The sequence below is a fragment of the Muntiacus reevesi genome, chromosome 15 (assembly GCF_963930625.1).
Source record: "Muntiacus reevesi chromosome 15, mMunRee1.1, whole genome shotgun sequence".
In the NCBI taxonomy this organism is placed as follows: Eukaryota; Metazoa; Chordata; class Mammalia; order Artiodactyla; family Cervidae; genus Muntiacus; species Muntiacus reevesi.
In genome coordinates, this window is record NC_089263.1 from 51,505,564 (window position 1) to 51,523,948 (window position 18,385).

General features: G+C 35.8%; 1 protein-coding gene across 5 annotated transcripts in view; it reads left to right on the forward strand.

The window, feature by feature from the left end:
* TOGARAM1 (TOG array regulator of axonemal microtubules 1) overlaps window positions 1-18,385 on the forward strand; it is a 76,170-nt gene that overhangs the window by 51,558 nt on the left and 6,227 nt on the right. For all 5 annotated transcript variants that reach the window (XM_065906272.1, XM_065906274.1, XM_065906275.1 and 2 more), the window contains 7 exons: window positions 2,117-2,270; window positions 8,654-8,759; window positions 9,062-9,297; window positions 9,698-9,856; window positions 12,646-12,772; window positions 15,077-15,195; window positions 16,933-17,122. In XM_065906272.1, coding sequence (XP_065762344.1) covers window positions 2,117-2,270; window positions 8,654-8,759; window positions 9,062-9,297; window positions 9,698-9,856; window positions 12,646-12,772; window positions 15,077-15,195; window positions 16,933-17,122 — 1,091 coding nt within the window. The remainder of the gene's footprint in view (window positions 1-2,116; window positions 2,271-8,653; window positions 8,760-9,061; window positions 9,298-9,697; window positions 9,857-12,645; window positions 12,773-15,076; window positions 15,196-16,932; window positions 17,123-18,385) is intronic.

The window sequence follows — 18,385 nt, forward strand, 5'->3', positions numbered from 1 at the left end:
ATCACTGCTTTAGATTGATGTTCTATACACCTCCTTTTCCAGAGTAATATTTGTTTTGTTTTGTTTCTCTTTTTTTCCAGGTAAAAACAGGAGAAACTGTCATATAATGCCAAGGTTGATAATTTGGTGTTATATATGCATCCCTTCCTAATGAATTATTCTCTCTTGAGAATGAAAGTAAAATAGATATAGAGAGGGAGTCCTTAAAACTTTAGCAACAGTTTCTTCACCTGTAATACAGGAATAATAGTAACATAGTAATAATAGTAATAATATAGGGTTGTCGAATGAATCAAATGAGATGATGTAAGTGAAGTATTTAGCACAGTGCAGGCAGGAGTTCAATAAATGATAGTGGTGCTGTTTTGAATTTGCTGTTCTTTCTGGGTTGTAAAATTCCAAAGGGTTTTTTTTTAAATACATATCAATCTTATTTATGAAATCTAATGAAGGTGCATCTGAACCATCAAAAAAATGATTGAGGTCTATTTATTATATTCATTAATTGTCATGTAATTTTCTTCAGATATGGTTTACCCAAACAAAAATTGGTACTAATTTATCACAACAATAATCCCAAATAATATATTCATCTTTTTGCATGCATCTTCTTATATGGTATGTGATAAAGTTTGGAAAGCACAAATTCTTTCTTAGACCTCTTTATATAAAACCAAGAGTGATAGTAGGCCTAGATGAAAATCCTGCCTTTGCCAGTCATTAGCATTGAGACATTGAATATATTTCTTAGCCTTTGTAAAACTCAGCTATATTTTCAGCTGCAAATTGGATATATAATGGAATATATAATTGGATATATATATCCAATATATATAATGGATATATAATTGGATGTATAATGAGAATATATATCGCACCTTTGTTGAGAGAATTAAATGTAAAGTTTGTAAAGCATTTGTCACAACATCTAATATGAAGTGTTTAAATATCTCTTTAGGGACTTCCCTGGTAGTCCAGTAGTTAAGAATCAGTACTTCCAATGCTGGGTATGCAGGTTCAATCCCTGGTCGGAGAACTAAGATCCCATATGCCATGTAGGGTAGCCAAAAAAAAAAACTCTTAACATGAAAAAATAACTAATCTTTACCCATTTACAGAAGCCATTACACATTCTATTCTATCTTTTTGATTTTTTTTTTCTTTCTGACATCTTTACTACATGTGTCTTACAGTGTACAGTGCCTTTGTGGTAGGTATTACCCTGGGCACTTATTTCCCCAATATCTAGCACAATGCCTTCCTTATATCTGGGAAGTGGATAGTAAATGTTTGATTGTGGAAGAAACATTGATCATGCTACTACATATGATCTTAGGATTTTTAGTATACCATTAATGTTATACCAATAGCAAAAGTGATAATTTATATACAGTTGTTACGAAGCTTTATTTCTGTTATCAACTTTATGGTAAATTAGGTATGCATCCACTTTTTTTTTACAAAATGGAATCATATTCTTCTTACCAACTTTTATTGATAGCTCTTAAAGCTACACTTTGTTGTATGACTCATGACTGCAAAACCACTTAAACATTTATAGTAATGTAATTTAATAGTTTTATATATAAAAAATAAGTTTTAAAATAACTTTGATATCAGGTATTACACTTTTGTTGGAGAATGAACTAATAGTTGGAACTTCCCCACTGGCTCAGCAGTAAAGAATCCACCTGCAATGCAGGGTTCGATCCCTGGGTCAGGAAGATTCCCTGGAGAAGGAAATGTCAACCCACTCCAGTGTTCTTGCCTGGAAAACCCCATGGAACAGAGGAGCCTGGCGGGTTATAGTCCATGAGATCTCAAAAGAGTCAGACACAACTTAGTGACTAAATAACAATAACAACAAACTAAGTTTCTATAAGAAATATTTATAGACTCCATGGTCAGAATATTATTTGTACCCCTTTGTATCAGAGTTGCTGCTGCTGCTAAGTCGCTTCAGTTGTGTCCGACTCTGTGCGACCCCATGGACTGCAACCCACCAGGCCCCTCCGTCCATGGGATTTTCCAAGCAAGAGTACTGGAGTGGGTTGCCATTGCCTTCTCTGGTATCAGAGTTAGTTTATGCTTTATTTAGTATGTTTCTTTGTTTTAGATGAAGCATCTCCTGGATCCATTCCACAGTATAAAGAAAGGATGCCTTCTGTCACTCATAGTCCAGAAATAATGGATTCATCAGAACTACGGCCATTTTCCAAACCCGAAGTAGCATTGACAGAAGCTCTGAGGCTTTTAGCTGATGAGGATTGGTGAGTTAACCATGCCTGTTTGAAAAGTTTTCTGAAATTATTTTTTATAAATTAAAACATTTCCTCTTATAATAGTCTTAGAAATGATTATTTAAGTTCTTAGGCAGTCTGGGTTTTTCCCAACTTACAATTAATAGCTGAACTCTGGGCCTCATAGAGTACTATATTACCAGTTTATAACATGTATTATAAGGATATAGTTTAGCTTTATTAACCTTTCAGTATTAAGTACAAATTTCATCATTTCTCCAAGTGTTTCTCTGTGAAATATATTCTACAAAAGTCTTGAAAATACTTACTCTGTTTCTACCACGGCTGTATAGCTGCCAAGCCAGTAAATCAAGGCAAACAGAAAGACAGTGGCCTTCTACTTGCTTCAGCTGGAGCATGTATTGACTGCTCTGTCCCATTTCCTCCCCTATTCCTTCAGTCTATCTTCATCCTTAGGGTGTACCTCATCATCAGTTTTGCTTTTTGTCCTCAATCATATTCATCAGCATAAAAATGTGCCATGATATTTCTTCTTTTTAAAAATCCTTCCTAAACTGCACACTTTCTTCACATTTTCACGTTTCTTTTCTCCTCACTTGTTAGCAAAAGACCTTAAAAATGCCAATTCACTTGTTTACTTTTTCACCTCCTGTTCTCTTCTCAGCCTTCTTTAATTGACTTTCAACCCTCCCTCCACGACCGTCACTTTACTTCACTAAAATTGCAACGGTAACCATTTGCTCACTCTACACTGGTCACGTATTGTCATCGTACTTAGCCTCTCAGCATCATTTGTAATGCAGTTGACACTCCCCCCCCTTATTTTTTATTAATTTTTCTTTTGACTGCATTGGGTCTTTCTTGCTATGTGCGAGCTTTCTCCAGTTGCAGCAAGCTGGGGCTACTCTTGGTTGCAGTGCAGAGTCCTCACAGGAGTTGCTTCTCTTGCTGCAGAGCGCGAGCTCTCGGCATGTGGGCTTCGTAGTTGCAGCTCTCGGGCTCTAGGGCAGTCTCAGTAGTGGTGACACACGGCCTAGTTGCTCTGCTGCATGTGGAGTCGCCCCAGATCAGAGAGCCAATGTATCCCGGTATTGGCAGGCAGTTTCTTAACCACTGGACCACCAAGGAAGTTCCAACACTACCTTCTTGATATGCTTCTTTTTCATTTCACCTTGGAAAAATTAGAGACTGTCTTCATTCTTTTCCTGCTTCAGTACTTAGTGCTTCCTGGTGTTCTGTTTGACTTCAGTATTGAGGAGTGCTCCAGAATTTAATCCACTGACATTCTCTATTTACATTCATTTCCAAGATCCAGGCTGGCAATCTTTTCCTATAAAGAGCCAGACAGTAAAATATTTTAGACTTTGCAGGCCACATGTCTCCATTGCAGCTACTTAACTTTGCTGTCATAATGAAAAATCAGCCTTGGACACTGTGAAAACCAATGGGGATGGCTGTGCTTAAATGAACTTTACTTATAAAAATTTGCCTTACAGAAGAAAACTCTGATGGGGCCAGATTTGGTCAGTGAGTCATAGTTTGCCAATCCCTTTCTTGAATGATCTCATTCAGTTTCATAGCTTTAAATTCCATCCATACTCTGATTTCTCATAAGTGCATATCTGAATTCCTGGTATCTTCTTGAGCTCTAAGCTTGTAAGCTCTAAGCTTCTACTTGACACTTCCACTTGGATTACAGTAGACATTTTAAATTTAATATGTCTGAAGAAGAACTATTGAACTTCCACTTCTTGCCAAGATGGATTAACAGGTATTAGATTTGCCTTCGTATTAGAAAGAACTAAAGAAATCATACACAATACGTGAAGCAGTGGTTTTGAGAATATTGTTCACCAAGCAGTGAAAGACAGTGGTCCCTGAGAAACAAACAAGGTGAGCCCTCCAACCGCCCTTGGTAACTTCCTGCAGAGTTTTCATATCACAGCTTAGGGGGAAAACCATGTACATATCAACAGAATATGTATGGAGATGAAATTGGGAGTTTGGGGAGGTCAAGATAGCTAGAGCTTACAGGGAGAATGCCAGAGGAGGATATAGCTTCCTAAAGAACTCTAAGATCCTTCAGAGAATTACTGTCAAATGTTTAGCTGAGTTTTGGTCAAGGCATGCGTGTGAAGCCAGAATAGAAACACTCATAGAAGTTACAAAGAACAATCCCTGGAGCATATACAAGGCCAAGAATACTTTTCTCTCCCCACCAGCAGAGTGGAAAACCTTACAAGTCACATGGCACATGGGTACAATAGTCCAAAGAGTTTTGCTTCATCTATGTGTAATGAATAAACCCTTGGCTAAAGACTGCTTTTGTTCCACCAAGCAGAACATAAAAGCAAGACCTGAGAGGATCAGACTTTCCAAATAACTATATCTCATAACAAAGCTAAGAGTATATATAGGAATATAAAAATATCTAAGATAAAAATTCACAGTGCCTGGCATCTGGTAACAAATTACCAGGCATACAGAGAGGTAGGAAAACACACCCATAATGAGAGCGGGGGCAAAGGAAACAGTGAAAACTAATCCAGACACGGTATGTCAGCTCATTTGCTCAGTCGTGTCTGACTCTGTGCGACCCCATGGACTGCAGCACACCAGGCTTCCCTGTCCATCACCAGCTCACAGCTTACTCAGACTCATGTCCATCATGTCAGTGAAGGCATCCACCCATCTCATCCTCTGTCGTCCCCTTCTCCCGCCTTCAATCTTTCCCAGCACCAGGATCTTTTCCAATGAGTCGGTTCTCTGGTGGCCAGAGTATTGGAGTTTCAGCATCAGTCCTTCCAATGAATATTCAGGACTGATTTCCTTTAGGATGGACTGGTTGGATCTCCTTGCTGTCCAAGGGACTCTCAAGAGTCTTCTCCAACACCACAGTTCAAATGCATCAATCTTTGACACTCAGTTTTCTTTATAGTTGAACTCTCACATCCATACAAGACTACTGGAAAAACCATAGCTTTGACTAGATGGACCTTTGTTGGTAAAGTAACGTCTCTGCTTTTTAATAAGCTGTCTAGGTTGGCCATAGCTTTTCTTCCAAGGAGCAAGCGTCTTTGAATTTCATGACTGCAGTCACCATCTGCAGTGATTTTGAAGCCCCCCAAAATAGTCTCTCACTGATTCCATTGTTTCCCCGTCTATTTGCTATGAAGTGATGGAACTGAATGTCATGATCTTAGTTTCCTGAATGTTGAGTTTTAAGCCAACTTTTTTACTCTTCTCTTTGAGTTTCATCAAGAGGCTTTTTAATTCTTCGCTTTCTGCCATAAGTGTGGTGTCATCTGCATATCTGAGGTTATTGGTATGTCTCCCAGCAATCTTGATTCCAGCTTGTGCTTCTTCCAGCTTGTGCTTCATTCAGCCTGGCATTTCACATGATGTATTCTGCATATAAGTTAAATGAGTAGGGTGACAACAAACAGCCTTGATGTACTCCTTACACAATTTGGAACCAGTCTGTTGTTCCATGTCCAGTTCCAACTGTTGCTATAGATTATAGAATTACTAGACAAAGACATTATTTTAACTATAGTTATAATTCGAATCCATTTGTTAGAGAAGCTAGAGGAAAGACATGAACAGAGGATTGGTGACCTGTAGAGTGACTTGCAAAATCCCTTTTACCGTATAATGGAACATGATCGAGGGAAGTAATAGCCCATCATATTCACCCTTAAGGGGAGAGTATTATTCAGGTCATGTATACTGGGGGCAGGAATCAAGGTTTAGACTTCTGTCTTATCATTTAGACTATCATTAGACATTTATCATTAGAATCATTTAGACTTCTGTCTATCAAATCACGAATAAAGAGGGCCATTTAATATTGATAAGGGAGTTAATTCAGCAAAAAGACATGGCAGTCCTGAACATTTATTTATCATATACTGGAGCTTCAGAATATATTAAGCAACTACTGGTAGAACTGCAGAGAAATAAACAAATCCACAATTATAGTTGGAACTCAAACAGTCCACTCATTAATTGATAGAACTAGAAGAAAGAAAATCAATAAGGATATAGAAGACTTGCAACTTGACCTGATTGACATTTATAGAACATTTCAGCTAAAACAACAGAATTCATTCTTTTCAAGTCCAGGCGGGTCTTTACTGAGAAAGACTGTGTTCTGAAACATAAAACAAGTAATTTAAAACGTTTCAGATTATGCAAGGTTTGTTCTCTGACCACAGTGGAATTAAATTAGAAGTTAATAACACAGACCTGGAAAATCTCTAAATATTTGTAAACTAAGTATCATACTTACAAATCACCCATGGCTCTAAGAATGGAAAATTAGAAAGCATTTTGAAAAATTAGAAAGCATTTAATGAAATTAAAAATTAAACAAAATTCGTGGAATACAGCTAAATTAGAGGAGAGTTTATAGCCCTGTAATACCTGTATTATAAAAGATGAAAAGTTTTATATCAGTGACCTCAGGTTTCACCTAAAACTGAAATGCAGATGAAGCCCAAAATAAGCAAAGAAAGAAAATAATAAAGAATGTAATGGAAATAAATGAAATAGAAAACAAACAATTGGAAATACAAATGAAAATAAAAGCAGTCTCTTGGAGAAGATAAAATATAATTGATAAACCTTTAGTCAGACTGATGAAGAAAAAGAGAAGAAACAAATTACTACATCAGGAATGGGAGAAGGAATATCATCACTGTGGATCATACAGCTATTAAATAAATAATGAAGGGAAAAAGAAATAGTAAAGGAATATTATAGACAGCTTTAGGCCCATAAATTTGACAGCTTAGCGAAATGAACAGATTCTTGGAAAGACACAATCTACCAAAACTCACTCAAAAAGATACAGATAATCTGTATTACTGAATATCTCCTGAGGAAATTATATTTGAATTTCTTTCCCACAAAGAAAACATCATGCTTGGATAGTTTCACTAATGAATTATATCAAACATTTAAGGAAAAAATCAATTTTACACAAACTTCTAGAACATCGAAGAAGCTGGTGTTCTTCCTGTCTCATTCTTTACCGTCAGCATTACCGTGATACCAGAACTATGCAGATAAATGTTTCACATGAACTTGAAAAAACAGTCTGCATTCTGGTGTTGGTTGTAGCGTTCTGTCAATGTTAAGAAGATCAAGTTGGTTGGTGGTGGTTGAAAGTGTTAAATTTTTTGTGTACTCACTGAATTCTTGTTTATTTTTTCTATCAGTTACTGGGCTTTTAAAATCTCTTAGTTTAAGCTTTGTATATTCCTTCTTAAATTAAGTTGATTTTTTTGGTTGTTGTTGGTTTCTCTTTAGCACTTAAATTTTGTTCAGTGTTTTCTGGCTTGCATATTTCTGACCTAAAGTCTTTTATCGTCGTTATCTTTGTTCTGCTCCATGTAATTTGCCCTTTTTTTCTATGGCTGTTTTTAAGAATATTCCCTTTAACAGCCTTTTTAGTAATTTGACAATGATGTTCCATTTTGTGTTTTTTTTGTGGTTATCCCATTGAGGATTTGTTCTTGGATCTGAGAATTTAGAGCTTTGATCAAATTTGGAAAAATTTCAGCCACTCTTTCTTAATTTTTCTGCCTTCCTCTCTTGACTCCACTTTCTATTATTCATGTTTAGAATCTGGTTGTTTATGCATCTGAATGGTAACTGTAACAGTTTTATGCTTATCCGAAAAATGAAAATCTTGAACCAGACATCTGCTAAATAGATTTACTCTTGCCACCTTGGAATCTTGGGTCTTTTCTCCCTGTTATCCCATAACTTATTCAGGGGATTTAAATGCTTAAAAAAGTACCAACTAAGGAAATTCAGCTTACATTTTTCAAATGATTAAAATGGAAACCATCAAGTTTGAAATGTAATGTCTCAATCCCACTTAAATATACTCTCTTGTTAGTATTCACCTACCCTTCATCTGTCTCATTAGGTAAGATGATAAAGAACAAATACGAGTTAAATGACCATCTTATTGATGTTTTTTTGCTCTTGGATCACCAACAAAATTATGGCTAGTTATTTAATCTTCCATTTTTGTTTTATTGCTTCCCTCACATTTACCATTCCTTTCCTTTCTATTCTCTAAAAAGAATATGACATACTTATTAGTGGAGAAATGTTCCTTTTTATTTACAAAGCATATGTTTATTTTGACTGTCGGTAGTGGTTTTGGCTCATAAATGGTGTTTTGAATCAGGAGTAGAACTATCGGAGTAAATAAAACTTTCCATATCTTTTATTTGAGCTTCCTGCATGATAAGGGAAGATAGACAGGGTCTCGTCATTGGCAATAATCCATACTCACAAAAGAGGAAATCTGAGATCCCATTCCCGTGGAGTTGCATTTAATACATGATTTTGTTGTTTGTTTCTTTTTCTCACAGGGAGAAGAAAATTGAGGGGCTGAACTTTATTAGATGTTTAGCTGCTTTTCATTCTGAAATACTGAACACAAAGTTGCATGAAACAAATTTTGCAGTAGTTCAAGAGGTAAACTTATTTTTTAGCTGAGTTAAGGAGTGTTTGGATAACAAAATATAAACATGCCATATTTACTTGACCTTAAAAAGAAAAGCTGTGCTAAGTGAAATCAGTAGGCTTGTATGAAAAGTAACTCATGCCTTACTTTGCCACATTTAAAAAAATTTATAAAATGTTGATTTTTTTTTTAAAGACATAGTGTTATACATATTAAAGCATGTTGCTTTGATAATAAATTTGGCTTTAAGGTCATTATTACTGATTTTCTTTCAAAATTTCAGAAAAATGTACATTTTGGAAATTTTTTTTAGGTAAAAAATTTACGCTCTGGAGTTTCTCGTGCTGCTGTGGTCTGTTTAAGTGATCTTTTCACTCACCTGAAAAAGAGCATGGATCAAGAACTAGATAATACCGTAAAAGTTTTGTTGCAGAAGTCAGGAGAATCAAATACATTTATAAGAGAAGATGTTGACAAGGCATTAAGAGCTATGATCACTAATGTAACTCCTGCACGTGCAGTTGTTTCTCTTATCAATGGAGGACAAAGGTAATGTTCAAAATAACCTGGACATGTCCTTAAACTAAAAATGCAGTTGTTTGTAATCTGGGATATAGGGGAAAAAAGCAAATTTCAATGTTATTTCAGTCAGAAAACATGTATTAAATAATTCATTATGATAAAAGTCAGATTAGGCACTAAGCATACAGAAGACAATAATGTGATCTTAATAGGTTACTTACCCTCATAGATCTGGAGCTAAATAAATGTCAGTGATTATAACTTTTGTTTTTAACTTCGTGGAAGGGATAGCTAATGTAAATAATTTGTCATTTTGGCCTACAACGATGATGGCTGAGGCTTAGGAGTAATCATTTAACTTTTAAGGTATATCTTTGGAAAACAGTTTCTACATCAACTCTCTTGTAATTGTGCATGTTTCCTCTAGCCACTTGCACATTGCAGTAAGAAGGTGTGCAGCCCAGCATTTGTCAGAAGTGGTAGAATTTGTGGAACCAGAGCGTGCTTTATCTGGAACAAAGGATATGGCTGACCGTATATTACCCGCTGCTGCTAAATTTGCTCAGGACAGCTCACCGGAAACCAGGTGAGTAGATGCCAATAACATTTGTTGAGTCTCTTATTTACTACAAGGGCTTAAATGTGGAAACAAAGGTTAAAGAAGAACGAACATTTTTCTAAATGGAGAAGCGGGACCCCCACAGATTGGTGCCGGGGGGCGATCTTTTTTGACTGATTTGTAAATGATCTTGAGGGAGTGCACAGTGAATTCTCCAGATTTACGGATGACACTACATACTTCTGGGTAGTGAGATGCCATGTCCCAGGGATGCTCTGCATGAAAACCGTACAAGACTCTGTGCGTAGGCAGAAAAGTCGCAGAAGAAATTCATTGTGGGTAAATATAAGGTAAATGCATTTAGGGAAAAATGATGTATTTCCAAGCAGTCGGGTAAAATCAAGGAAGAATATAGGAAGCAAACTGAATAGCATGAGATATGTGCACTTAGAAAATTCCATGAATTCTTGATTTCTGTCTGTACTCAAAGAACAATTTTATGAAGGTTAAGAATGGTCAGAGAAGGGTGACAGAGTAATTAAGAAATGGATGGTACTATAGCTGTAATGCTGACAGAAGTTTCAATATAATCAGAAGCTTAGGTTCAATTCCTAGCTTGAGCCACTGTCAGCCCTTAGCAAGTTACTTAACCTCTGTTAGCCTCTGTTTTATCATCTATAAAATTAGTAAGGTTTGACTAGATGTTTATAATGCCCCATACAGAATCTAAAAATTATGGCAGTTATATGTGAACTCAGATTAAAGGGAGAAGGTAGGATCTTGACTTTGTGGAGACTAAAAAGTAAAGAAGGACATCAAACTTTTAACATTTTAAGACAGAGATGTTCATTACTTTAAGTATCTACAGTTAATCTTGTGGAAGTCATTATGTCAAAAAAATATTATAGAAACTAAATATATTCATTTAATATTACTGCATAACAAATAACCACTAACATAGTGATTTAGGCAACATAGACTCTTTTAGCTTACCATTTTTAGGTTAGAAGTCTGGCATGCTTAATTGGGTTCTCTGCTTAGGGTTTCCTAAGGCTGATATCAAGGTGGTATCAGTGCAGGGCTCTTGCACTATAGAAGAATCTGCTTGCAAACTCAGCCTGTTGACTGAATTCAGTTTCTTGTGATTTTTGGGCAGAGGTTACCATTTCCTTGCTGACTCTCAACCGGGGTCTTTTCTCAGCTCCCTCACATCCACCTGAATTCCTTCTCATGCAATCCACCTCCGTCTTCAAGCCAGCAGCAACAAGTCGAATCCCTCTCATGCTTGCAATTTCTTTGACTTCTTTTTCTTCTACCAGCTACAGAAAGCTCTGTGCATTTTAGGGCTCGTGTGATTCACTTAGGTGCCCCCAGATCATCTCCCTATCTTAAAATCAGCTGTACCATTAAATATAACATAATCCTGGAAGTTATATCATATATTCACAAATTGTAGGAATTAGAACAGGATATCTTTGGGGGAACCATTTTAGAAGTTGTGCATACCACAGTAAAGTTCAAAACAATTTAGGAGGGTTGGATCATAATAGACCAGTTAGAAACAAAATAAAATTTACAATAGTTGTTTTTTGTACATTTTGACTTTTCCTTAATGGCATAGTAATTCTAATCCATTTTGTCATTTCTTAGATTCTTATTTAAAGTTTTAAAATTACAAAATAATGACAACTTTCCAATTATAGTATTTCTTACATTTTTTGTCTTTTGCTTGCTCATTTGTTTGTTTTAGCCATTCGCACATCATTAAGGTCTATGGTAGACCTACAGTCCTTAACATTCAGGGATAAAAGTTAGAGTCAGCTTTGAAACTATTACTGAGTACGAGCTGCTTATCTGGTGTTAACCTTATTCTGGTTGTAGGGCAAGAAAACTAATTTTTATTCTCTGATATTACCTCCCTTTCTGTAATTTCATTACATTTGAACAAGTCTAGTTGATATAAATGATTCTGAGATCATCTTAATCCATCTCCCCCACAAAAGCTTTGCCTTCTCTGGTTCTTCTAGTGTCATACATTCCAAGCTGTAGGGGAAGGTATAATTGTAATTATTTTAGGGTCAAGTCTCCAAGAAGAAGAAAAATACAGTTTTATGAGGTAATATAAGACCCCCTGTCCAAAAATATCTCCTGTATGCACTTCCGCCACATCATTTACCATTATAATAATATCCTGGCTTAGGGTATTATCCCAAAAGAATTATGTTAAAACTAATGTAGCATTAAAAAAAAAAACCTAGTTTTGGAGAACATTAGACATTTCATTAATGTATCAGCCACAATTTACCAGCTAACTCTGGATGTATTTTAGCTAGCAAACAGGTTTTTGAAGAATTGAAGCCCAGGTAAGTTTTGGGAAGAAGAAGAAAAGAGAGAGAGTCAGAAGTACAGAATCTTGGGTTGACTTGGACCAGGACATCTGGCCAGCCTGTGAGCAACAAAAGGTCACCAGACAAGGAAGTCAGGACAAACAGTTATTTTAATTCACAGTTCTGCCAGATGCCAGTCTTGATATGGACTCTTGGGTGCCTGAAAAATAGTCATAGCTTTTGACTCTCCATGACATATAGCTAAAAGATTTGAAGCTATGTTTTTTTAAAGGTGGGTGGCAGGAGAATGCCATATTCTCTAATCCAGTTAGTACAACTACATTTCAGTGGCTTATTTAATATAGGGATGATAATCTTGATGTTGATAGTTTTTTTTTCTACTGGGGGAAAAAAATTAAATCTAAGGACAGAAACTTAAGCTTGTTAAGATTTATAGAATTATTTTACATATTTCTTAAATATCCATAGGTATTATGGTCGAAAGATGCTTTTCCTCATGATGCATCATCCTAACTTTGATAAAATGCTTGAAAAGTATGTCCCATCTAAAGATTTGCCATATATTAAGGAATCTGTTAAAAGCTTACAGCAAAAGGTATGTAGAAGAAGTTTATTTTATAACACAACTTTAAAAGCAATGTTCATTTGCTGAGGAAGATAAAGGATAGAAATAATTACTTCTTTGGTTATTTCTGTTAACCATTCAGAATAGATCTACAGGAGCATTTCAACAACTGCAGTACTGAGGAGACATTCATAGTGTCAGTAAATGTTTATTGAATAGAAGGTTAATATTTGGTAGAATGTAGTAGTGTGGCTTATTGGAATTACAAGACTTGTGTTTGAATCACAGCTTGAGAAGTAGCAATTATATAATCTTACACACATCATTTCTTTAACCCAAAATTTTTATTTTTATAAAATGAGGATGTTTATTACACTTAGTTCGTACTTTATTTACCTTGTACGTTCCACTGTTAGAGCTTCTACCACATTGTTGATAAAGGAGTTCCTTGAGGGGAAGCCCCATGTCTTATATATCCTTGTAGATAACGAGTGTTCAAAAATGTCTGTAAATGAGTAACTGAGAGACAGACTACCAAGTGAAATGAAATGTGAAAAGTGCTTTGTAAAGTAACCCAAAAGTTGGTAATGTTATTTTTCTTACCTTTGAGTTTCTTAACTATAAAATATAAAAGAGTGATCAATTTATAATTATCAACTCTGTATAGCTAAAGATTATAAACTTTCTGAATGGGTTGATCATGTTCCCCCCAAAACCAAGGGCTTTTATTTTTTTGTTTGTTTATTTTTTTATTTTTTGTTTTTCTTAAAGACAAAAGACAGGGGTGGGGGAATCTATCAATAGTAATACTAGGCCAGAGCCCTTTTCAAAAGTGTAAAGTCAACCCTTTTAAAAGAAAATCGATTCTTGGGCTTCCCTGGTGGCTTAGTAGTTAAGAATCCACCTACCAATGCAGGAGACATGGTTCAATCCCTGATTCAATCCCGGACGATCCCACATGTCACAGAGCAACTCAGCCCAGGCTCAAAAGCCCAAGCGTCACAACCATTGAGCCCGTGCTCTAGAGCCCAGGAGCTGCAACTGCTGAAGGCCGCTTGTCTAGAGCCTGTGCTGCACAGCAAGAGAATCCACCACGATGAGAGGCCTGCACACTGCAACTGGAGAGTAGCCCCCTACTCACCACAGCTAGAGAAGAGCCCAAGGAGTGTGCATGACCCAGCACAGCCAAAATATAAGTAAATAAGTAAAATTATATATGTAAAAAGAAAATCAGTTCTTTTTAGCATTGGGAACACAACGAGAATACAATTCCCTGCACATTTTGTTACCTATAAGGTAATGGAAATGAATGGAGTTGACTTCCTTATAAGATGGGAAAACAAATAGACCTACTTTTCATATAGTTGGCGTTTAGTCACTAAGTTGTTTTCAACTCTTTTGCGACCCCATGGACTGTAGTCCACCAGGCTCCTCTGTCCATGGGATTTCCCAGGCAGAAATACTGGAGCGGGTTGCTATTTCCTTCTCCGGAGTACCTTCCCGTCATAGGGGTCAAACTTGTGTCTCTTGCATTGGCAGGTGGATTCTTTGCCATTGAGCCACCAAGGAAGCCCCTTTCATATAGTTACCTGCTCAACATACATTTTTGTTTAGCAAAAGAAAAAATATAGTCTATTTATGTATTAATTTTTGCAAAAATGTGCTTAGTTTAATGATGTAGAATTTTTCTGTGGTAATTTATGTTGTTCCTCTCTCGTCAACTTAGGTAAAAGGTTCATTTTTGAAGGGATACTACTTCAAATATGTGTGGTGATAAACATTTTAGAGTATTTTTTCTTCTTATTGGTATGAGATTTCAGCATTTTTCATATAGAATTTATCAAAATAACCATGTAAAAAATTATCTTACTAAAATGAGGCTGATTATATCTGTGAGTTATTTCAAGTACAAGTATCAGAAAAAAATAAATTTTAAATAGTTCTTACTTAAATGTTTATTCACATACTGGTATTACATAGGAATTCATTGTTCGTGTGATGTATTCATATTTTCTATATAAATTCATGATTTCCATATAGATTTTAAGGTTTAAGAAGAGTAGTTATAAAATATAGATATGAAGGCTTGCATTTTAAACAGTTATACCAAGTCAATATCACTTGCTAGTGTTGGGCACATATTTTGTTAATTTGCTACTAATTGCAAGGTAATTTATATATCTGATACCCTTTAAAGCATAAATATAGCAGATTATTAAAATGCATTCAGTTATAAGAGATCAGCAATGACTACTATGAAAATTACATTGTCCAAGTTAATTTCACTTTTACTAGTTTTAAGACTTTTATTGCACTGCCTCTCTTTATTTACAGGGTTTGGGAGAGATACCACTAGATACTCCTTCAGCAAAAGGAAGACGATCTCATACTGGCAGTGTTGGAAATACAAGGTCATCATCCATTTCTAGGGATGCTTTCAATTCAACTGAAAGGTAGAATCATTACTCCCTACTGATGACAGTCTCATTTAGTCTCATGGTAGTCTCATTGGAATATTTTCATGAACTATTCCAGGGGTGTTTGTCAAAATTTAATGGAGTTTTGAAAGTTGGTAAGGACTTAGAAAATATGAGATAATTTGATTTAACAAGGCAATTATTTATTTGTAGCACCTTGCTTTTACATGAACTAAACTTTAGTAAAACTTTAGTGTTATTGAACTTGTCAATATTAGGCCTGTCTTGGACAACTCTTAATTTTTTTCAATTTATAGCCTTTACTTCCCCCCTTGATTATAAAAGTAATACATAGTTACAGTTAAGGGAGAAAAAAACCTGTATGAAATACAAGCATTGAAAGAGTATAACCAATCACCTGTAATAACCATCAACCAGAAAAAGAAATACTCTTAAAATTTTTTTAAATATAATTGTATATGTAATTTTGTAACAGGTTTAAACTACTAAGCAGTATTTAATAGATTGATTATATAGTTTTTAAAAATCTTTCAGAAGTATTATGATCTCTTGGGTGTATTTTAAAATATGTTTTAAACATTACTTTAAAAATTATATGAGTAGATGCGTAGGTATCTTTCATATTTTCTGTGTTTGTATATCTTTGAATAATAAATTTTATAAAAAATAAAAATCCATGGAGTTTTGGAGCTTTGCTCTTCAAAGTGTAGTTCACAGAGGAGAGTACTACACGCCCTGAATGTAATGCTATATATGAATGTATGTTATATATGAAAGTTAAGAGAGTATGTTCTGAGTCCTCAAAACAAATAATAGTTACTTATTAAACTTTTTTTCTGTTTCTTTTAATTTTGCACCTATATGAGATAATGGATGTTCACTGAAGTTATTGTGATAATCGCTTCATGAAATATGTAAATCAAGTCTTTGTACACCTTAGACTTGCACAGTACCATGTTTCAGTTATATCTCAATAAAACTGGAAGGAAAAAAAAAAGTGTAGGAGAAACAAAGACTTACTTAGACAAAAAATGAGGGAATTTGTTGTCATTAGATTTTCTTTGCAAGAAATGTTAAAACAGTTCTTTAGAGAGAAATAAAATACTATAGAAACTAGATTGCTTCCAGAATAGGGATAGAAAGTTCAGCTTGAGAGGTTAGCCTGTAGCTAGCATCGGCTAACCAGGATTTCAGGAGGATTCCCCACCGTTGTCTAACTGATGAGTAGTTTACTGTGCCTCTGTTATTTGGGCAAACAGTGTGGTTTTGGGCAAACAGTGTGAAGAACTGCTTTCTTCCTGGAAGTCGGAAATTTTGGTATGTCCCAGGCAGAGGACCAATCATGAACAACTCCCCATTAAAAATCCTGGGTACCGCACCTCTAAGCTTCTTTGGTAGACAACCTTTGACATGTATTGTCACAGTTTGTTGCTGGAGGAATTAAGTTTATACTGTGTGACTCCACTGGAAAGGGACCCTTGGAGGCTTGCATCTAGTTTCTTCCAGACTTTGACCCCATGCACCTTTTCCTTTGCTGATTTTGCTTTATATCCTTCTACTATAATAAATCTTAACCGTGAGTAAAACTACATGCTGAATCTATGAGCCCTCCCAGCACATGACCAAACCCAGCAGAGATATTACGGACCCCCAACACAAGTATTGTGGCTATGGGTTGCTTTGTGAATTTTTTAAAAGTGAATACATGATAATTATTTGTTATGTTTGTTTTTTACCTTTGTTTCACTTTAGAGAGGTAACTGAAATTCGTGAAATCACCAGAAAATCAATTCCCCGAAATTCCTTAGAAAGTGCTGAGTACATTAAAGTCATAACAGGTTTATTAAATGCAAAAGATTTTCGTGATCGTATTAATGGGATTAAGCAGCTTTTATCAGATACTGAAAACAATCAAGAGCTTGTCGTTGGAAACATTGTGAAGGTAAGGACCGTCAAAATCAATTTTTATCTTCAATCAATAATAGTTAATAAAGTTCATCAGTATAATAATTGCCTTATTTCTTAATATTACATATGTGTATTATTGTAAAGTGTTAAAATTTAGTGAAAAGTTTTGACTCCTCCCACTAGATGGTGACTCCTTGAAAGCTTTATAATCTCAGTGTTCTTAGAACCTGGCAGTCAATAAATATATATGTTGAGTAAGAGAGTCCCTTGGTGGCCTAATGGTTAGGATTCTAGACTCGATCATAACCCAGGTTCAGTCCCTGGTTGGGGAACTGAGATCCCCAAAAGCCATGCAGTGGGGCCAAAAAAAAAAAAAAAAAAAAAGTTGAGTAAATCAATCAGTATTTTAAAAACCAGGGCATTTAAGAGACTTGATATTTAGCTCAGTTCAGTCGCTCAGTTCTGTCCGCCTCTGCAACCCCATGGACTGCAGCACTCCAGGCTTCCCTGTCCCTCACCAACTCCCAAAGCTTGCTCAAACTCATGTCCGTCGAGTTGGTGATGCCATCCAACCATCTCATCCTCTGTCATTCCATTCTCCTCCTGCCTTCCATCTTTCCCAGCATCAGGGTCTTTTCCAGTGAGTCAGTTCTCTGCATCAGGTGGCCAAAGTATTGGAGTTTCAGCTTCATCATCAGTCCTTCCAATGAATATTCAGGACTGATTTCCTTTAGATTGACTAGTTGGATCTCAAGAGTCTTCTCCAACACCACAGTTCAAAAGCATCAATTCTTAGGCGCTCAGCTTTCTTTATAGTTCAGCTCTCACATCCATACATGACCATTGGAAAAGTCATAACTTTGACTAGATGGACCTTTGTCAGCAAAGTAATGTCTCTGCTTTTTAATAAGCTGTCTAGGTTGGTCATAGCTTTTCTTGCAAGGAGCAAGCATCTTTTAAATTTCATGGCTGGAGTCACCATCTGCAGTGATTTTGGAACCCCAAAAAATAAAGTCTGTCACTGTTTCTATTGTTTCCTCATCTATTTGCCATGAAGTGATAGGACCAAATGCCGTGATCTTGTTTTTTGCACGTTGAGTTTTAAGCCAACTTTTTCATGCTCCTCTTTCACTTTCATCAAGAGTCTCTTTAGTTCCTCTTCACTTTCTGCCATAAGGGTGGTATCATCTGTGTATCTGAGGTTATTGATATTTCTCCCTGCAATCTTGATTCCAACTTGTGCTTCATCCAGCCTGACTTGATATTACTTAGGAATAAATAATGAAAATTTAATATG